At 33.4% G+C, this 23,385-nt stretch overlaps 1 protein-coding gene, 1 long non-coding RNA gene and 1 pseudogene across 5 annotated transcripts in view; 2 read left to right on the top strand and 1 right to left on the bottom strand.

The window, feature by feature from the left end:
- The window catches only part of LOC133190567 (multidrug resistance-associated protein 1-like), a 962,792-nt gene extending 961,596 nt beyond the window's left edge, over positions 1 to 1,196 (bottom strand). For all 4 annotated transcript variants that reach the window (XM_061326266.1, XM_061326267.1, XM_061326268.1 and 1 more), the window contains exon 1: positions 1,094 to 1,196. In XM_061326266.1, coding sequence (XP_061182250.1) covers positions 1,094 to 1,132 — 39 coding nt within the window. In that variant the 5' untranslated portion in view covers positions 1,133 to 1,196. The remainder of the gene's footprint in view (positions 1 to 1,093) is intronic.
- A 7,249-nt stretch (positions 1,197 to 8,445) lies between these two features.
- On the top strand, positions 8,446 to 16,623 carry LOC133190981 (uncharacterized; annotated as a pseudogene).
- Positions 16,624 to 19,659: 3,036 nt separating this feature from the next.
- Positions 19,660 to 22,783, top strand: LOC133190980 (uncharacterized). Its single transcript, XR_009721642.1, has 3 exons — positions 19,660 to 19,746; positions 21,521 to 21,638; positions 22,669 to 22,783. It is a non-coding gene; the product is annotated as an uncharacterized LOC133190980 (long non-coding RNA).
- Positions 22,784 to 23,385: the final 602 nt, after the last annotated feature.

Below are 23,385 nucleotides of genomic sequence, written 5' to 3'. Positions count from 1 at the left end.
AATAAATTTAATAAAGATGTTTGAAAGTTTTGCATTTATAAATATACTGTTCCCCTTTGTATGTTATGCTTTTACCATTCAAGAAGAATGGATTTTTTGAAAACCAATTTTGATGGTGATGGTTCTTCAGTATGATTCTTTTCCTACTTTGTTAATTTGAATTCAAGTTGAAAATCCTGTTTCATACCCTGACCAGAAATATTCGTACTAGTAATATTAATAATGTGACCTGTTTTCAATGTCACAATCACTGAAAATTGAAAGAATATTTATAGATGACTTGTAAATAATTGAAATATTGAAATTCCATCCATTTATCATTTATAAAAAGAAGTTACATGTATAATTATTGATGTCAGCAGTAAATGAAATTTATGCAAATTGAATATATTGTACATAAATTAGTAATATAAATACATTTCAATATAATACATGTATGCATGAATTTCATTTACTTCCCACATCAATAATTATAACTTTTTTAATGGATGAAATATGGATGGCATCTCAATATTTTACTTATATATAAAGTAATTTTGTTGTAATACAAGTTTTCTTTCACTTTTCATTGATTGTCACATTGAAAAGGGTCACACTGGTCATTTTCAAAGGACATTCTGGATATTAAATTAATATTTGGTAAGTGGTTACTGCCTTATTTTATAAGAAGGAATGTATAAAAACACATTAATGAAAAAAAAATTGCCAGAAATCAAATATTTTTCAAGTTTCAAAGCTGGGACAACTTTCTTTGATAAACGGGAAAAATTCTTCTTTTACTGCCAAGGGGGTTACCCTAAGAATGTGTATAACAAATACCCATTTTAAAATATTTTATTAATTTTTTTTTAAGAAAAGCAATGTTTTATCATTAAACTACAAAATACAATTGCAGAAAACTCTACAAGCATATTTTTTAATTTTGGTCTGGCATTGCTACCGTAACACAACGTAAACAAACGCCGTGACGCCATTTTTGCCGGTGACTTATGGCACGTGTCCTTAATTTATGCCTGTATTAAAAGTAGGCCGCTTTTAAAAATATGGCGTCTCATTTTAAGATACAAGTACAATGGCTAATATTGATAGTTACCCATAGAGCATCATCACAAAAGTCATGACCAATTCCCATCTTGAATCTTCTCGGTTTTTACAATAACGATCATACGTCCTTCACTCCTTCACCAATTTTAGGACTGTTGGATGGTTTCGTTCCCCTCGACGATTAGCTCTGTGACTTTTCGCCCCCACATTTCACACCAGCAGGCATGTTTACAAAATTTTCCTAAGAATTGTCTTAAAGTTCCTAATAATAATCTTTGGAAAATTTTAGGATAGTCCTAAGATAAACTTAAGCATGTACAGGCGCGGATCCAGGAATTTTTTCTAGGAGAGGGGGGATCCCAGTCCAAAAAAAAATTCCAACCCAAAAATTCCTTGACAAGCAAAACAAGTATAGCTTTTCAAAAAGCTTGCCTGACTAAGTAATTAATATCTATAGAACATATACACATGATAAGAAATATATATTTCCGTCCATATTTTGAAGTGGGGGGGGGGGGGTCGCATAATTTACGTTCCGGGTAACTTAGCGCTCCGGCTGGAACGCTTCGCCTCGCCAGGTATGAAATTTACTAACCAGGTATCATCCCGTACCCTGTCACTACAAAACTATGTAACGAATTTACCCCACCGATGAAATATTTATGTATTGTCTGTGGCTTTTAAAATTGTTTTTCTCCGCTATATATGTTTTATCAGTCATACAATGCCTATTATGACGTCACGTTGTGTTACGTAATGTTGTTTTGCCATAGGAAGAAATTCTGTGAATATTTTCTCCGGTGTTGCTTTAGACTGAATTCAACCAAAGCGCAATTGACAAATGATGGCAGCACTGTTGAGGGAAGGATCCAACATTTTTTCAGATTTAAAATTAAAGCTTTAAAAGAACAAAAGGCCTTTCATTGGAGGGGGGGGGGCGTGATTTCAATTTCCTGCGTGCTCAATAATAATAATAACGAGTTTAAAATGAAACATATAATTATAGAAAATAAACGAGTAAACGATAAACAAATTAAAATAAAAAGGAAATTAAAATACATGTTTGAGTTTGTAACCCTTATTTTTTTTTTTTTTTTTAGAAAGTATAAGCGTATCACAGGTTACTAATTTTACCCCTTTTCATTGACCGCGCAAGTAGTGCCATATAAAAACACTGAGTTTTTTTCATAAATATTTCTTCGGATGTATACGGGGTGGAATGGGCTGATTTTAGGGCATAGATGGGAAGGAGAGTGTCTGGGGGAAAAGAATTAAAATTTCAAATATTGAGAAATATTGCCTTTGAATGCGTAGTAGGAAGGGTGTAAATAGGCCATGTTTACCTTCTTCTCAAGGTTAAATATGCAGGGTATGGGGTAACTCACGATGTCTTAGAGGGATTTTTTTTATACACTATAGATTCTCCTTAGATTTAAAAATATTTTAAGGCTATAATAAAAAAGAAATCGCTAAATTTCAAGATATATTTAATTAATTCTAAATAAAATTTAAATAAATTCCACATGCAAAAAGGTAGAAGAACGCGTGGTAGCAAAATAAGATTGAGCATTTTAAAGGAAATAAATGCTATAATTATCAGTGACATCCGAGGAAAATATTTTTAAAAGTATTTTTTTTTAGATCCACCTCTACAAGATTCTGCCATAAATTGTCTCGAATCACTCTTAGGGGAATATCGGTGATTAGCGTTAATAGCACTTGTATTGAGTTCAGCTCAAAGCTAAATCGGACGGGATTTCTTGGGGTGCGAGTGTTTCATAACGTACTGACAGTACTGTTTCGAAGACTTTCAGTAAACAGGTAAAGTGAGAAAAAGGTTATATCTCGTTACTTACGTTGATTAACTTTTTACTTATCAACAGACACCCGCAAACCTCGTGAACTCGAGTTGTTTGAAGTGTTACTAAAGAACGATAGCTCCGCATCAACCATGTATTGATTTTCAAGCGACTAGGTATAAGTAATACACCCCCTTCACGTGACAGAGTTCAACCAATCAGAAGCAAGGATTTCATCGAAAAATCATCAGAGGTGGGGTAATATAAGTTCCGGGCATCCAAACACCCTTTTAAAAACTTTGTTTATAATTAAATAATATTTATAAATAAGTTGGATTTTTTCTTTCTCTTATCGGGTTATACGATACAACAGGATTTATACGTATATAAATTTAGAAGAAATCCCAAAATACGGAATTAATACCAATGCAGTAATCCATGGAATTACACGTAATTATTCTGTTTCTTTGTTAAAAAAAGAAAGAAAAGAAAGTGTGAAACTTGTTTACATAGATATATATACCCATATACCCCATCATGTTGTTTTACGACTCCCCTCTATCTGTACAATTTGCAGTCATGCGAATCGCTGTATGCCATTTCCGCAATTTTAGATGAGTGTTAGGTAAAGGGCACTCTGATCAGCTGGTAATGCTAATAAATGAATTATACTGTCTACGACTTTTTAAAAATATTATTTGATAATATTTCATTTTTTTTCAAACACTCATTGCGTTTTGTAAAGCCGACTATATAATTAAATCACAATACCTGAACCAACATAAAAGGAGTTGCGTGGGCGAATGACTTGCATAAGGCGTGAACGAACATTTCAGTGGAAAATTTATAAACATTTCAAATGAAGTAAAACAGTTTCCTTTCATAATTCATTAAACATTTTTGCGGATATTTTTTCACAGGTAAAGTTTTTTTTTTAACAACAAAGTAATGTCAGCAAAAAATGGTCAACTTTGAAATTTGACATTTCTAAGTTCCCGACTCTAGCGGAGGTTTCAATGGCACACTGTCAGGTAAAACTATTGAATAAAACTCAACTCATTTTTATTTATACAGGTAAGTACAAGTATCAGCATTTGTAATTATAACACTGAAGAAGAAATGTTCAATTTTACAATCCTGAGATATGAATAGTACTATATTATTAGGTCCGCGCAAAATCCTGCGCGGACCTATAAAATTCTTAGGGAGAGTATAGAATATGTAGAATGCGTAAAAGTGAAGTAGATGATGAATACATTTTTGTTTTTAATTTGCCTGCATATGACCAATTATAGTTTTGCTGTTCTTGAGAAGAAGATTTTTGCAGATTCTTCCTATTCCTATGTAAAAGTTTGATAGCCCATTGTGCCCCCCCTTCCTGCCCCCTTATCACCAGCGGTCATGCTTTGGACAAATTTGAATCTGTACTACCTAAAGATGCTTTCATACATATTACTAATCATGACTTTGCTGTTCTTGAGAAGAAGATTTTTAAAGATTTTTCATATTAATTCTAATATAACATAATTTGATCGCCCATTGTGGCACCACCCTGACCCTGGGGGTCACGATTTGAACAAACTTGAATCTACACTATCAGAGGATGCTTCTACATAAGTCTGATATTTTCTGGACCAATGGTTCTTTAGAAGAAGATTTTTGTGATGCCATTTCTTTTCCACTATTTCATACTTATTTCCCCTTGGAAAAGGGTGTAGCCCTTCATTTGAACAAATTTGAATCCTCCTTACTCAAGAATACTCTGTGCCAAATTTCGGTCAAAAAAGCTCACTTGAGCCTTTGGCTCCGTTGAGCTAAAAATATGTCAAGAAGTATTGCTGGCAGAAGCCATCCGTTTTTAAATTTGTACAATTATTAAGTGCTCACAACGTTCATGATCTCTGCAATTTTGGGAAATATATCTATTATGCTTTTAAGTTGAGAGAAAGTTTTCTCTTATATGATATGATAATTCTCCATGAAATCATTATAATTGTATCAAATATGTGTAATCTCTAAAAACCGCCTTGTACAATGGCATTGCGTATTATTTTGTATTGTATGTTATTGTTGAAACGCAATATGATCTACATGTATGTCTTCAGCAATAAATAATAATAATAAACATTTAAGGCTAAAATTGAAAGACTATATCCCAAAGACAGGGTTAAAGGCTCACATTAAATAGTGAAATTGTTTTAGATGATTCATATTTAAAAGAAAGTCAAAACGCTTTGAGTATAGTAAAAAAAAAAAAAAACACGCTGTTGATTTGTTGTCGAGTTCGGAGAAAAGATTTTAAATACGGCACGTAGTATCGTTTTTGAAAGGGACAGACTGTGAAAAAACTGAAATTTCGACTTACCTAAAAGAAAAAAACTTGCAAGCAAAAAAAGGTCCAAAGTTGAAAATCCTATTTCTTGGGGGGGGGGGGGATCCAACTTCTCTCATTACCAAAGAACGAGCCAGAGCGATTTTGATTTGGATTCGGCAGGAATCTGGAGAATCTGGTCGCATGTCTTTAATATAACATAATATTTTAGCATTCTATTGATGGATTCTGATATAGGAATTGACATATTTTTCCGATCGATATTGTGTTTTGATTTGCAGAAATGTGCCTTGAAATATGGCTTATTGAGTCATTTGGTACAAAATGTTACGTTTTTAGTAGGGATGTCAACGAGTACCCGGTTAACCGGGTACTCGATCGAACGTCCGAGTATCGAATACTAAAAATGGTACTCGGTTACACGGATGTGTATTTTTTCTTATTTCAAAGTACATATTTTTATCAAAAACTTTTCAAAAAATGACTTAAATATGCACACGGTAATTAGCGTGTCGTCATCTACACCTTAAAACACCTGTTATCGCCTGTGGCTGTGTATATACAGTAATTAGTGACCAATAATTTGGTACACAGCTGTTCTCACCTATTGAGGCCCTTAATTTTGGGTGTTGCTAAAACGCGGAACGGAAAACGGAAAGAAAATATAAAATGAATTTTTCAATTTATTTAAAGATAAATAAGTTAATTCCTTCGTTGCTGCATGATATACAAATTTACATTGATCAATAAGAAGGTGTTTTTTGGCATGCCTCTCTACGCAATTCGTTGGTTTTGGCGATATTTCATGTATGCATAAACAGAAAAGTTACACAAATTCTGGAAAAAAGATTTTACACTAAAAAATTGAAAGAAAATATAAAAGTTAATTTTTTAAATATATTTAAAAACAAATAAGTTAATTCTTTCGTTGTGCATGAACTACAAATTTACATTGATCAATAGGAAGGTGTTTTTGGCATGCCTCGCTACGCAATCGCCAATTCGTTCGTTTTGGCGATATTTCATGTATGCATAAACAGTAAAGCTACACAAAATCTGCAAAAAAGACTTAATTTACACTAAGAAAAGAATCTTTTATTATCAAGTATTTGGTTGTTTTGTTTACTTTTTAGGGAGTGGGGGGGGGGGGCAAAAGAAATATAATAAACACACTATCAATGTCCACAATAGATGAGGACTGTAAAGACTCTCCAGTCTTTTCATTTTTTTTCTTGAAGAGGTACAGCCTTTGTCCAAAAATATATATTTTGTACGTGAATATGTACTATTCTGCTCTTTACCGTATCTCAATCGGCAATCCTCGGCTGACTCCGCTACGCTACTTGCGAGGCACGGGCAACCCGAAGAGCTCCGAGTGCGACACAGTCAAAAGAAAAACAGCCATATCGGCTCTGTCGAGAACACGACTGAGTCAACAATTTAAAGGGAATAACCTGTTTGTATATCAATTAAAACTTATTAAAAATTTAATAAATAAATGTATTATTTTTACAAGTGTCAAAAATACATAAAAAAGTTTGAAATATTTTATCACATATAAAGATATCCAAAATGAAGAACAGAAAATGTAGAAAATAAATGATACGAAAGCAAAATGTTGATCTTGGAATCATATTTTCTAAGGCAATAGTTTACTCACGGAGCTACATGTATACGAAAACACAATTAATCTAAGACAGGTTGGCAATATGGAAACGTAGGCCGATCTAGAGGGTAAGGATTGAGGCCCCCCCCCCCCGGATTTTCAAGTTGTCGAGTATCAAGAAAATGATCCTAGAACCCACCCCACCCCCCACGCCTAACAAAAGACTCTTCTTATATATAGTAAGAAGAGCCATGTATCTGAAGAAAAATTGGCCTAGAAACTTTGAATGTCAGAAGATTCCGAAATTTATTTATCCCCCCCACCCCACCCCAATTTCTCGAGAAAAAAAAATGTGAATCCGCGCATGGCCAAGTATGAGAAGGAAAAACTAACATTCTGTTTTCTGGTTAAGGGCACATTTTTGCTATAGATTGTGATTAATTATTCAAGAACATACTTAAATGTTTCAGTATATTTACAATATATTTACATTATATCCAATGCGAAAAACCCTGAGATGTTATCTATGGCATGTCAAATGTTGCAATATTCGATCTTTTCCATTTGTATTGTATAATTTTCTATTTGTATTGTATAATTTTCCATTTGTATTGTAAAAGTTTCCATTTGTATTCTATAATTTTTCATTTGTATTCTATAATTTTTCATTTGTATTCTATAATTTTTCATTTGCATTGTAAAATTTTTATTTGTATTCTATATTTTTCATTTGTATTCAATAATTCTTCATTTGTATTGTATAATTTTTTTTTTATTTGTATTGTATATTTTTTTTATTTGTATTGTATAATTTTTATTTGTATTGTATAATTTTCAATTTGTATTCTTTAATTTTTCATTTGTATTGTATAATTTTTATTTGTATTGTATAATTCTCCATTAGTATTGTATAATTTTCCATTTGTATTGTATAATTTCTCATTTGTATTGTAAAATTATAGAAAACAAATGAAAATTTATACAATACAAATGGAAAATTATACAATACAAATGGAAAATTATAGAATACAAATAAAAATTATACAATACAAATGAAAAATTATACAACATAAATGAAAAATTATTGAATACAAATGGAAAGTTATACAATGCAAATAAAAATTATACAATACAAATGAAAAAATATACAATACAAATGAAATATTATAGAATACAAATAAACATTATACAATACAAATGGAAAATTATAGAATACAAATGGAAAATTATAGAATACAAATAAACATTATACAATACAAATGGAAAATTATAGAATATAAATGGAGAATTATAGAATATAAATGGAAAATTATACAATACAAATGGAAAAGATCGAATATTGCAACGTTTGACATGCCATAGTTATCACTTGAAACATTTTTTTAAAGTTTTCCAAGCTTTGATATTTTCACATTCTCGACACATCCTTTTATCTTTTGGCTTGGTTTAGTCACCCAGTCATGAAATATTACAAAATGGTAATAAATTGAAGACATCAAAGTCTGGTGTCGATATTTGAAGCGATGACAGCGTAGTTATCAAACATGTCGGCCTTTTCTTTTTTTTTTTCTTTTTTTTTTTTGAAAATCGGTGACTCTGGGAACATGCAGTCCCCCTGTTCTCATTCAGCTCTCCATCTTCATTGAGGTATTCATCACAAAACCATGTGGCAAGACAGTTTTCAGAAGTTTTTAGAGAATAGGTAATGTATTTCTGATTATTTTAAGCTTTTTAATTTTATACATGTACTTATTTATATGTAACAAAGATTTGTACCACCAACTTTTAACGACTTATTTTTGAAGCAGTATAATAATTGCTATTACGTCTATTTCAGGGAAAATTCGTATTTTCAGAATTAAAATTTTGACCAAAGTTACATCTTCAAAGTTGCATGTCACAGTCACAGGTGCTTGAGGACAGGACCCCCCCCCCCCCCCCCCCGATATGAGTTGTTGATTTTAGGGCTATATATAGTTTCATAGAAAATTCAACAGAGCATCTTGGTTTGCAGCCGGAGTTGGCAACCTTGTACTTGTAGATTTATATACATTGTATATGAAGTGTGTTGAAATTTTTAAGAAATATTTGTTTTTGGTAACTTTTCGAATTGATGGTATGGATTATATCACAAATTGAAAGATAATTTCTGAGGAAAAAAAGTCGAAACGGCCCGGGGGTCTATATCGGGGGTGGGGTTCCTGTCCTCAAGCACCTGTGGTCACAGTGTGCTACATTTCAAAAACATTCAAGGTGTACGCGCAGGCATAGGTATCTAAAGTGTGCATAGCCACCCCCTCCCCCCTTGAAAAAAAATATAGCAAAGAACATATACTTTCTCAAAAATATGATATTTCCCCGTCAATCACATACATCCATATTCCATTCTATGCAAACAGATTATACTCCTTACGTTTGGAGATTGTCCATATATGGTATTCCGTATAAATGGCCAATCTCTGAACGCAAGAAAAAATAAGTACAATCTGTTTGCATATGGATATGACTGACAGGGAAATTTGATATTTTTAAGATATAATACACGCCTACTTTTTTAAAATTAAAAATAAAAGGTCCACATCGGTCCGGTGTAACATAATATAAGTAGTAAATTACTTAAATTGTGCCTATTGTATATATATATTCATTGTTCTCTGTTTTTTTAATGATGGATTGTATTGCTTGACCCATATGGGTGTATTATGCATTAAAATAAAAAAAATAAGGGGGGGGGGGGGAGATATCCACATATTCAGGTGCCTGTGCGCGCAGGTAGAGAATATTAATGGCGAAATTTCAATGTATACAATATATATGAATTAACCTATATTCGATATTGGACAGAAAACCTCTGGTAAAGATATGTTCAAAGGCAAATAATGCTAACAAATTTAAGCCAGTTCATTGAACATCGAATGTTTGCCATCCTGGAATCGATCCCAATACTCCTGCCCCTACTAAAGTCAATTTGATTTATATTTTATTGTCAATTCAACTTTATAGTTAATTAAAAGTGAATAATTATAAATTAAATTGACTTAAAAAAATGTGTTTTGCTCTTGTTCGATTAGTTTTGCAATTAAAATAAATGGGCATGAAAGACTCGCAACTAAGGCCATGACATACAACGTTTGGCGATTATCGTACATGTATCTCTGTATGCATGTGTAGGTGCTATTGAGTGAATAACGGAAAATGTGAGGTTTTCAGAACAGCGGGAGGGGCATAGTGGATCCAATCCTTTTTAGCTTCCATCCCAGCCTCACCCCTCCCGTTTCGACGCCGATAGATAAAGTATACATTATACTACTCTTTATATGTGATGTTTTAATTCATACTTTCTACAAGCATATGTTAGGAAACCTTTACTATTAATAGATTCAATACAATTTTGTACTTTTTGACAAGGAGGGGTGTTGAGGAGGGGTTTATTATGTCAGTATATATTTCTGAATTAATGAGTAAAGGTGCACTTTAAATAGTTTTACACGTGTGTAGACATTGGCTTAAGACCTATTATTGTAAATCAGGCCCGTAGCAACGGTTTCAATAGTGGGGGGGGGGGGGGGCAACTTCCCAAAAAAATCTGACAAGCAAGCAAAAAAAAAGAGAAAAAAAATCTAATCACCTGTCCAAATCCTGGAATTTGCCAGTGCTCGACCTTACAGCAACAAAAAGAGGGGGCAACCAGCATCTAGAGGAAAATTTACCATAGGAAAATATTATACTCAGAAAAAGAGCCCCCCCCCCCACGTTCTATGGGCCTATAAATTGGAGGTTGGGTGGGGTAGACAGGAACTGCATATTTTACATAGATAAAATATATCAGTTTCATCACCAAATAATCATCTATGTCATTTTCCTGCCTTTGTCAAAAGGAACTTAAATTCAATATCCATTACAAGCAACATTTCAGAGAACAAAGACGAATTTGTTTACGAAAGTAGCTAAGTTGTAATAATACGGGTAAAGACTTTGAGGTCAGGTTCATAAATTGCTCTCTCGCATTGTCGCATACAGAGGAACAAATGACAACTTTACTGGTCCACAACTGTATCAAAATTAATAATTCATGATCTGATCACAAGAATTACTATCATATAAAACAAAATATCTGATTCTCAAATCGAACTGAAGTTTTCCGAAATATTGTATTCATCAATTCAAGTTTTGCCTACAGGTACTTCGGACAAGGAAACAACTCCCTCCTTTTTGATTAAAAAAAAAAAACGCATTTTGAAAGAAAAAAATTACATGTATTGATTTAAAAAAACACATTTTGGAAGAAAAAAAAATTTCATTACATGTTATCAGGTATGTAACCCTTTTTTTCAAAAATACATTTTATCTAAGTACATGTCATTCAAAAATGCAATTTTTGCAAAAAGAAGTGCCTGTTGAAAGCGTAACTTTTACGTACAATTCATATGAAGACGACAAGGTTGCATTACTGTTAACGTCAGAAAACATATATAAGAAAAAAGGATATCGATCCAAGATTTAAAAAAAACATAAGAAAGGGTTGTCAGTTTCCATTTTTGCCATGAAAAGGAGGGAAGAATTCGTATTTTCTAGTATTTTGCTTCTGTTTTACTTTTCATGTTTTAGATCCGATTCTGAATTATCAAATTCTTCTGAGAAAGAAAGCCTGCCATCGCTTGATGAATTCTCGGCTTATCTAAGCAATGATGATGATCCAATCTCCATTTCCAGTTCTGATATCAAACCTGGAAATCTTGAGTTATCTCAGCCCCCTGAACCAATCGTTATTCCTTCAAGCTCGGACTCTTCTCCAAATTCACCAAAGTCACCAGTGTTGGAGACCAGCTCTGACTGTACATCGGATCAAGGGTAATAATACATTAAGCACGATTTAAGTGTAGAGTTCATGTTTGAACACTTAAGTCTTTTTACAGGAAAATTTAAAATCAAACCACGTCTCCAAGGGGCTTACAGTGTAGGCACAGATTTGAAATTGAAGTTAATATTTTCTGAAAATTTCTATATAATATCATGACTTATATGTTGCTAGAGCATTTCACACGGAAATATATACGTGTTCAGAAACTTCTTTTATCTGGAAAATTATCAAAACTACGAATTTCGGGACGCGTTTGATTGACACAAATCCTTGAAGAAGAATGTTATATCACTGTCATCAATAGGGTTGGGTATCGGCTGGGAATTTCGTATTGCGATATATTGTGATATATTTACATTTGCCATGTTTTTCTACTAAGCCAACTGTGCAATTGATTTGAAGTTCATTTTTGTATATTTACATTTCCAATAAATTTCCCCTATGATTCTTTACAAAATAGATTACAGTTCATTTTCTCATGAACTACCATGGATGAGCATGAATATCTCCATTGTTACATCATAATACCTTACTTGACGTCAAAACTATAGTGCAAACTGTTTTGCTTTAAAAATGACAATTGAATGGCGTTATTTGTGGCAAATCATCAGAAAAAATAATGTAAATATAAGAAATGCATTTAATTTTTGAAAATTCATGAGGTACATGAACTACAACGCTTCACGCCGGCATATTTATCATGAAGCGCTAACGCGCTTCATGAAATATGCCGGCGTGAAGCGTCGTAGTTCATGTCCTCATGAATCTTCAAAAATGAAATTCATTTCTTAAGTATACTCACGCGTAGAAATATACTCGGTGAAACTCGCGGTAAAGTGACGTCACAATGAGGCAACAGAGACGCGCTTCATGAAATATGCCTACGTGACAAGTCTGTGTGATTTACACACCAATTACTCACACAAAACTTAAAAACATTCCTTAAATGTATTGCAATATTTTCAATGCCAATTAAAATGCTCTTTTTCTTATTTCTTTAACCTCCATCTATAGGCAGAGTGTGTAAAAATATTATAAATACTGTGTTACAAAAAAGTTTTTGTTGATTTCACTACAGTTTTGTAACAAAATACAGCCATACAACAGCAACCTTACCGTTTGGTACTGTTTGGCTTGACTGAAAATGTTTCTAACATATTAAATTTTATATTTTACTTATGAAATCTAAAGCCCAAGCAGTTTGCCGGTATCGGTACTGGAAAAACGTATCGCAATACGATATTTTTTGTTAACGAATAGCATTATACCGGAATATCGATATTATTGCACAGCCCTAGTCATCAATCAATTTATCTGATTGTCGGTTTTTCACAATTCATTTTGCAATAATTTTTTTCGTCCCCAGAACCCCTGGAGAATCTATATATACCCAACTTATACTTTATAAAGCGGTTAGAGATTAGTCAATTCTTTTTTTTAAAGTGCAAGGTGTCTAGGGTGGGCGTTGTATTTCAGGACACTCTTTTAAACGTTTATTTTGTCCCCGTCAAAGATTCGGGGACCTATAGAATTTGCTCTGTTTGTCCGCAAAAACTTCAACCTTGCTCATAATTTTTGATTGGTTGGAGATATGGATTTCATATTTTACTAGTGCATTTCTTGTGACAAGACCTTCCTTTGGGTACCAACATATTTGGCCTCTTGACCTTGGAGTTTGACCCACTTGTGCCAAAAAAAACAACAACTTAACTTTAACCTTGGTCATAAATATGAACAGTTGGTGCTAGGGCTTTCATACATGTACTTCACACGTGTATTTATTGTAACAAGACTTTTCCATGGGTATAAATATTTTAGACCTTATGACCTTGACCTCAGAGTATGACCCAATTTTAAGAAAATTTATCCTTAACCACAACTTTCAAACAGTTAGTACTAGGACTTTCATGTTTCACGTGTGTATTCCTTGTGACAGAACTTTCCTTTAGATACCAACAATTTTGACCTTTTAACTTTGACCTTCAAGCTTGACTTAATTCTTAAGTCAATCTCGAAAAACTTAAAACTTAGCCATAACCTTTGAACAATTGGTGCTAGGGCTTTATTTGACATATATATTTCTTATGAAAAGGCCTTCCCTGGGTACAGTTAATTTTTAATCTTTGACTTTCTTTGACATTGTAGTTTGACCCACTTTTAAAAATTTTAAACCTTGGCAATAACTTTTGAATTTTTGGTGCTTGATCTTTCATATTTCACGGGTATATTCATTGAGACAAGTCCTTTCTTTGGGTAACAACATTTTTGATCTCTTGACCTTGGATTTTGACGTGCATTTGAGAACCTTTTGCCATAAGCTGCCGTACGGGGGCATCAGTGTTTCGCAAACACATCTTGTTAAAATAAGCTTTTCATTTCAGGTCTTCAGGATGTCCAACCAAGTCGCCGGAAATAAAGTTCTATGACGACAACGAATACATGCCAATTTTTTCTTCGATTGACAAGAAATTTGGGGTAAAAGAAGCTGTATCAGTAATTTTAAATACAAAGGATCATTTGGCATCAAAAGTACCTTTTAGTTGCAAAGAAACGAAAATATTTTTTGTAGACACGAGTAAATTAGAACATCTCGATGATATACGGTCACATGAACTAGGTGATATGAAAAACGAGAGAGTTCAAAGAGATTACGATTCTATTGCTGATAATGAGAGAGTAATTAAAGTTTTGAGAAAAAATCCCAGCGTCATGAGACAAGGAATCTACATGCTCAAAAGGTCTTACTACTCCTTAAAAAGCGACGCAAGTTTTAAGAGAAGAATATACGAACTCTTTGACTGGAAAGGAAATCAACATAAAGTAGTCATTTTGCAGTTTCTTTTCCATGGTAATATTCCCCCGCCAAAGCCAAGATCTCATGGAAATAGCAAATCGGGAGGGATCTACGTACGGACAACAAAGTCCACAGTTGAAAAGGTAAATAAGAAGATGAAGGCAAAAGATGCATTTGAGAACGCATTCGAATCTGTCGGCGGCTTGGAGGCAGACAGCATGTGTACCATCCCTAGAAATATAAAGCAGATTTACAATATTAAGCACTCAACGTCCAGGCAGGAAAAAGGGTCCAATGTTTTCAATTATACAACACTGCAAATCGGAACAGTCTATGACTAATCCTTTTATAAGGTCCATTCAAGCTGCACCCGAGCCCATGTGCGTTTGTGTAACTGACAGATAGCTATCAGAAATGCATTAGTTCTTAACTAACCCTGCAGAGACATCCATATTAGGTATTGACCCTACTTTTAATTTAGGCCAATTTCTTGTAACAGTTGCAACATACAAACACTTACAACTTCGACATCGTCGAACCGGAAATTCCCCTACAATGATTGGTCCCGTCCTCATTCATCAGCAAAAGCTTCCAATGTCATATTCCTATCTGGCAAGCACGTGCACTTCTCTCAGGCCAAGTCTTAGCGAAATTCTTTTTATTGGAACTGACGATGAAAAGGCCATTTTTAACGGTGTGAAAAATTTCTTCCCTCAAAGTCTGAACATTCAGTGTTTTAGGCATATGCGAAATAACATTTCCAGAAAACTCCAAGGACTGGGTGTTTCAGAATCCACCATAGGCGAGTACATCAGGGATATATTTGGTAGAATACGGATTAGTTGATGCCACTTCTGAATCCGAGTTTGACACAGAGTTAAAAAATTATGAAATAATCTGGAATGAAAGAGAAATCGAAGACCGAAAAACAAACGACCCGCTTTTTTTACAAATGGTTTCTCAAGGAAAAGGCTGACACATTTAAAAAACATCTTCTGTTACCACTGAGAATATCTGCAGGTCTGGGTTTTGCTGAGTATACCACAAATGCCAACGAATCTATAAACAAAAAGCTTAAAGAGAAAGTAGACTACAAAGAATCTCAGTTAGGAGAATTTTGTTCTAAACTATTTTCTTTAGTTGACAGTCAGGACAAAGATGTTGAAAAAGCCCTAATTGGAGTTGGGCCTTATGAATTAAGACCTGAATATAAACAGTATGAAATATGCCAAACAGACTGGTTCAAATTATCAAGTAGCACCCGACAAGCCCACCTGCAAAACTTTCTGAAGGCTCCACTTAAGACATCACGTCACTCTTTAGACAGCGAGGGTGCCTCTACTTCGGGAACTACAAGGTCCAAAACCAAATCTGGTGGCATGAGTATTGAATTTGAAGATACCGGGTTGTCTGAAAATGTTTACCAAAGGGTATGGGATAAAGCTGTGGAAATTTTAGAAAAAGATAGTAATATTGTAAATGCCCCTGGGGACAGTACAGCAATGCTTGTTTTGAGCAAATCAAAAAAAATTCCTCACTATGTTGAAATATTTAAAAGTGGAAATGTCCGTGTGATGGATATAAAGCCAAGCAAATGTGTTCTCACGCCGTAGCTGCTGCCGAGAAAAAAGGAACGCTAGATAAATTTTTGTGTTGGTATAAGAAATGCGGAGAACTAAGCATTTCAACGATTTGCAAAGAGAAAATGCCACCAAAACCTCAAAAGAAACCGGGACATAAAGATAGATCGGCAAAGAGAAAATCCACTACTCAGTATGAATTTGAAGACGTATTATCTACAAAACGAAGATCGCGCTACAGTCCACTGGAAAGCAATGTGACCGCATCTGACGATTTGGAGAACAAAAAATTCTGACATTTTTAAAAGGAACAAAAATACGAGTATGCTATGGATGTTCAAAGGCAATTAGAGTACCGCCATTTGTACCTGCTCCCCCCTATGATGTAGTAATATGCAGAAAAGAATATCGCGCTTATACGCATGATGGCATAACCAAACTCACTCTTACACCTCAAAATGTCCATTATCATTTAAAGAAGGCATGCCTTACGATGAAGAATCCCGAATTTAACGAAGACACTCTTATTATTTGTCCTCCTGATGTTGCTGTGCAGCTACAAGATGTGCATAAGAGTTATCTTAAGTGTTTTAATATTAAATACTAAATAACTCGTCCCATTCAAATTTCAAGTTCGGTGGGAAAAACATTTTCTATGATTCAATCGATGTCCATATCCTTCTGCGAAACATTTCTCCCATTAAAATTTCAAAATGCAAAAAGAGGTTATCATTTGAAAAAAAAGAACGATAAAACAACTAATAAATATAACCTATACTGAGTTATAAAAAATGTGCACTTGCTAAAATATGAGACAGGGGAGATAGTTTATTACTGTGTAAGTCCTGTGTATAATCATATCTGAATAAACCTGGATAATGTAAGTTGTGTTGTTTCATAAACATTTTCAGGTATCTGATATAATTTTAAGATGTGTTTAAATATTTAGATTATTTAGAAATACATGTATATTATTACTATATACAGCATTCAGTATATGTACTGAATATACATGTAGTTATTTCTTTCTCGATATCAATCGATGGCAAAAAAGGCGGTGATTTTTTTTTTGGGGGGGGGGGGTACAAGTCTTGAGAAGTTTAATCATGCAGCTGGGTGTGAAAGCAATTTACTGATAATTTCTTGCTAATTGTTATGAGAGAGCCGAATATTAGAATTATATACATGTACAGTGGCGGATCCAGAAGTCCATGTGGGGGGGGGGGGGGTTGAGGCCCGTAGGGTCGAAGGGGGAGGGCATGGGAGGGGGTGTCCCCCATAGGTGGGGGTTCGGGGGGCCTCCCCCGAGAAATTTTCTTTAAAAATGGCTCCAAATGGTGCATTTTCCAGCATTTTAGATTGAATTAGTTAGTTTTTGGCCACTTTTCTAGTTGTTTTTCAAGACCGACCTACCCAAATTTTAAAGAAATTGAACAAAAAATTAAAATTTTGGGATTATTTTTAACTTCCATGTTAACTTGAAAATGAGACTTTTCTAAAGAAAAAATTAAATGTAAAATCTGGTAAAATTAGAAATATCCCCATTTGCTATATAATATCCAATTCTTCATTTTAAAATGCACGTCCAACACATTGTCGCATGTGAAGCTTTGTCTGCCAAAATACAACCGCATGATGTGCAATTTTCCAACACTAACTTGAGAAAATTCGAATTCTGTGTAGAAACCCTAATTACTCTTTTCAACTACTTGACTATACTGTTCATATAATTTGCAATATAAACAAATAATGATATTTCATATTGAAGAATAAATATAAATTACTTTGGGAAATAATTGGAATTATTGCTTATTCATTGGGGGGAGGGGGTATTATAATTTCTAACATAAATGCACTCTTTAATTCTACTTTTTTTTTACCCACTTACCTGCCCAATGTTTGAAAAAAAAAAGTCTTGAAAAACAATCAATAAAAAAGTGGCCAATTTTTGTTTTGACAGGACCCTCTACTTTATACATATCAGTTTTACCACAATTCATTATACAAAGTTGTAACCGTTAATTGGGTTTTATTCAACATCATTCAACTGTAATTTTAAAAAAGATGCAGATCTTTTGCTTTTTAAAATTGCATTGTAACTCCCATCTAGAAAAGGAATACTTTCAATGTGCTTTTTGGTACAGGTCACAACGTAAACAACTAGTATGCGTCCCTGATGTATTAATTAATTTTTTTTCTATTAAATAATAATCACAGTTTATTCACGTAGTTCAATAAAGTAACAATCAATTTATCGAAGAAAGAAGAAAATTCTCGAAACAATATTACTTTAGCCATACCAAAACAAAACCGTAATAACTATGCAGTTTTGGTTGTTATAGTGTATGACGTTGTGTCATCACTAGCAGCACGGAACTATCATGATCTCTGTACAGTACTGTTGATTACATGTACCTGTATGGATATTGTGTGCGCTCAAGCGGAAAGGGATTTCGCATGGTGGCTGTATATTTCACCTCTTTGTGTAAAGCAATGGGCTTGGGTAGAGTCGCATTTATGCAATATATTGTTAAAATGACACTTGTAAAAAAAAAAAATTGATCGGGCGGGGGGGGGGGGTTCCCGAACCCCCCTGAATCCGCCACTGATGTACCAACATTGGAAAAAAGGAGTCCTTTTTCACAAAATTTCAAAACTTTAAGCGGAGTGTAGCATGCATTTGACACTACTATTGAGTGGGCACTTCCGTAATTAGTACCAGTTTCTACAAATAAAATTATCGGACCCCCACCCCACAAACACACCCTCCACCCCCCAGTTCCTTCGGACCAGCGGCCCTTTCATAAAAATCTTCCATTCAGATATTAAAATTTAACGACTAGATAAATACAGACGACATTTTTTAGGATTAATATGTTGACGGTGCGACCGTTGGGACGAGCGCAGTGTTCACTTCATTATTATGATCCGCCTCTTCAAACCGCACGAGACATTTGGAACGTCTAGACTGTGACGTCACATGACGTCGTATGTTAGCTGCATTTCCATAAACAAAGTTTAAAAAGTGCAAATATTTTAACAAAGAACGTTTAATCTACTATTTGCATGCAATATCCATTAACTTAAGGGTTTGGTTTTGTGTTCATCCAAGTGAAACTCGTACGAAATAAAAATCTCAATATTTTAATAAATACTTCTTGCTTACTCTTGAAAACTGACCTATGACACCTTCCATTGGAAAGCTGTCTTGATATGTATGCAGTTTGATTGTCACTTGCAGTGTCATGCAGCAATAATGTGCATATTACACTTGCAGGACTGCACAGCTACAGGTCTAACAAAACAATAACATGACATTTGTTGTATATGTGCAGATAGTTGAACGTCATGGGTACAACCATTTGTTTCGTTCCTAGCAATACTGTGCGTACTTTTTCCATAACTGTCTGTTTTTCATCAACTAAGCATGTCCGCCATGCGAAATCGGGGGGCTGCCATTCCGGTATTGAAACCAACTGACTATTTCTGTAATCTGATGTCTCTAGTACCTCGATTACACAAAGCAATTAGAGAGATATTTCGTTAAACATCTCCAGCTATTAGAATGTTTCGATCTAAATGTTTAATATTGTTTATTATAAAAGTAACATCGATGTTTACGTCATATCAGGGTATGCTCCGTCTTCGATTTTACAATGGACAGATAAATTAATACGCGCCCAGTTTTAGCAGTTCCGACTGAATTTAACGTCTGTTATTTCTTTTGCAGGTAAGGCTGTTAATTACCTTTTATCAAATAAGCATATTAATCCTACAAATGTAGGACAATGTCATATAATATTGAAAAATATTGCACGAAAATTAAGAACTATAATCACTCAGCGTAGTTTATTTCTGAGGTCTGTCATGCGATATTCGGCTAAAGTGAAAGTAGGAGCTGGTAAGTCGATTTGTTGTGTTTATTGTGATTTATGAGCCTTATCTCAGAAATACGATATAACTCCTAGTATCAGTAATACATTTTGAGTGTGACAACGCCTGCGATCTAATGCACATCAATTTTAAAAAGGTTAAACGTTATACAAAGGATCTGAGAATTTCCACGTGTTTCTTGCAGACCACAATTTGGTAGCGGGCAATATTTAAGGTTCCTCTAATAAATGTTACTATGTTTCAAAATACTAAAAGTATTCGTCATTGTATAAAAATATAGTTCAGTCAAAAACAGGGTTTCAAATATTATGAGTAGAGTAAAGAACTGAATTTTGTTTTCATTAATGAGCGATTTTTGTGTAAGATCCTTCATTGAGCCTCAGACACACCAAGTTAAATGTCCAATGACGGCTAAGTGAAGTGGCTCTACGTAGTACACATATATGGTAAATCAGATGTGTTATTTGTAAATCAAAATTTTGATATTCAAATTTTATTGCTTTTTTGTTTTACTTTTTGTAAAAGAGATGCAAGTATTATTGATTATTTATATAAATAATTTTCACATAAGTTTGTACTATGTATACAAACCATCATTTTGGACTTGGACCTTCTGATTTGCAGATTAGTGCAGTATATGTAGTTCTCATGGGGAAAAGTAAATTAAACGATAAAAATTTTCAAGGATGTCAACTTAATTTGCTTATTGCTTGATATGTAAATTGTTCAATGTTCATCAAATGAAGAGACTGCAGCAAAATTGAAAAATAGGTTTTTTTAAAGATGAAAATTGCATAAAGTATTAATAATTAATATTCTCTAGTTGAAATAGTTAAGATTGAAAACTTGAATTTCTGCAACGGCATTGGTTTCATCAAAAAGGGAGTATAATAAGGGGGTCTTACCTGATCTTAAGTTACCATTGAGCATGCTGAATCAAATGCTACCAAGCATGTTTATTTTTAATTGAATGTTCATTTTATGAAAGTTTTTCATATGCTCAATTAGACTTAGGTTGTTGGTTGCACTTGTAAGGAAGAGATAAGGTGCTGGGGGTGGGGTGGGGGGTAAACCTTGGTATTGATCCATAAATACCATAATATTCTTGTAGAAACCTCTAAGATTTTTTGTATAAAATTGAAAAAAAAATGAATGTACATGTAGCCACCACTTTATCTCAAAGGTTATTATTATTATTTTTTTTGGAGGACCTGCATTTTAATGGTACAGGCAAACCTTGTTACATTGTATTTCTATCCTTATGGGACCAATAAAAAAAATTAAGAAATCTGGTATAGTTTGACACATTGAGGTTAAAATGCTTAAAGAAAAAAATGGAAGAGACTTTAAATGAAATATGAAGATAACAAACAATAATCAAATTCAAATTCACATAATTTTGAGAGATGGAAGCAAAACTCTATTCTTATAATGTCTCATAGAACAAAAGTTTTAACGGACACAGTTTCAGGAAATAAATACCATTCAGTTAAAACACTGACACCCTTCAACATGTTCAACAAAGATTAATATTAATATCTAGACTTAAAAGAATTGTTTTTGAACTTTTTTCCTAAAATTTATTATAACTATGTTTACCATGTTTACAGAATGCCTTGTTTCACAAAAAAGAACACTGTTCAGATATTTTCTCTGGACTGTCAATTTCTGCATTTCATAATCATGTGATACCTGTGTTGGAGCCCTCCCAAAAACCTCCCCTGTAAAGTAAGTTTTTTATCACAATGGAATGATTCTGTAAATTTAATAGACATGTGTATAAGGGTATTAGGTAGGTGTTATAATCACAGTGAGCTGACTAGTCATTTCATTTTGTATGATTGGATTCAGATGTTATTCTATACATGTGTACAGAATGAAAGAATGTACAATTTTTATGATGAGAAATATATATGCGGTTGGATGAAAAGAAAGATTTTGTTTGAGTGAATGTTGTGTATGTGTCCATCACATTGTCTCAAGCCATGGTTGGAGTCCGCCTACAGCTCTCTCCTACCCGAGGCTGCTTGAGCGAATTAAGTATCGTTATCATGAATAATCAAACCTTATGTGTGATGTCACGTTATAACCCAATAAAAGTAATTGTTTATATTGCAGTTGACTTTAACGATAAAAAAACAAATGTTAGGTAAACAGTGACTGAAAAAAGAAGTCACATCAGAGGTTATTTTTAAATAATTGAAAACTTCAATCTCTTTTGGAAGGAACTGTTTCTGATCATCTTCTTGTAGCTTACTAACACACATGTCATCATATCAGGTTTTTAAAATTCTGCCATCAAATCCTTACCTTGTCATTTAACCTTCAGATTTTGTACTTGTTTGCTTTATTTAATTATGATCTTATATGCTTGTCTCATCTACTTCCCAAGGCAAGATGACATGACCATCACTTGGGTTTACCTTAATTGATCTTATTTATGGTTGATCTCTTTGTATACAGATTAGACTCATATATCTCTATATGGATTAAACTACTCTGATCTACACTAATTGTAAATTAAAATAAGATATATTCAGTCCAACAATCAGTGTTAACCAACATTTACAATGTGACCATCATTGCTGAGGGATGTGTAGCCTTTGACCCTGAAATTTACATGTCTGTCTTTGCATGCTTTTTACTTAGTCATGATGTAAAGATTTAACTTTCAATTCAAGTTCCCTCTTTGAGAGTGATCAACAGTATTGTTTTTTTAGTGGTATATTATAAATTATTTATATTTAATATTTTACAGATTTCAAAGTTAAGGAGATCATTCAAATGACAGAGGTTTTGGTCCATCTTGGTTTGTCTCAACAGTTAATCTTTTGGAAAGCAGTGTTGGAGAAAATATCAGCAACATGTGAAGACTGTGATTAAGTTTCATATGATATGACTAAAGAAAGTTAATATTTTTGATTCCATGGTTGTATGAACAAATGCTTTGAACTTTCCAAACATCATTGAAAAAGAAAATATGATGACCAAACAAAAATACATATTTGAACTTTCCACGAGTTTACAATGAAGAACATTTTGGGATCTTGATACAGGATATTATTGTGTTTAGTGTTTTAGTGTTTTATCTAACCCATGCTAAGAACACAGGTCTCAAATATCTTAGAGAGTTATATTAGAGTTATATTGTTAGAATTGAAGCTTATTTATAAAATTATACCTTATATCTTTAAAGAAAGTTTCACAAAAAAATAGTCAAACTTGCATATACTGGTTAACATGTTAAAAGAAATATAATATCCTGGAAGTGATTAAGAATTAAAAAAAAAGTTCATTTATCATCCTTTTCTTTTGTTCTTCTTGGTGACTTTTTTTACAATAATCAAAGACATTTACATTTTAGCTCATCTGAGCAGAGGCTCTGTTGAACTTTTTCTGATCAAAGAGTCTCTGGTGTCTGTCCATCTGTCATCCATAAAAATTAAACCCTAAAATAGGGGTATCAAAGTTTGAC

This window comes from Saccostrea echinata, unplaced genomic scaffold (genome assembly GCF_033153115.1).
Source record: "Saccostrea echinata isolate AGI-Se365-2 ecotype Australia unplaced genomic scaffold, CSIRO_AGI_Sech_v1 ptg000022l, whole genome shotgun sequence".
Taxonomy (NCBI): domain Eukaryota; kingdom Metazoa; phylum Mollusca; class Bivalvia; order Ostreida; family Ostreidae; genus Saccostrea; species Saccostrea echinata.
This window is presented reverse-complemented; position numbering and strand designations above follow the sequence as displayed.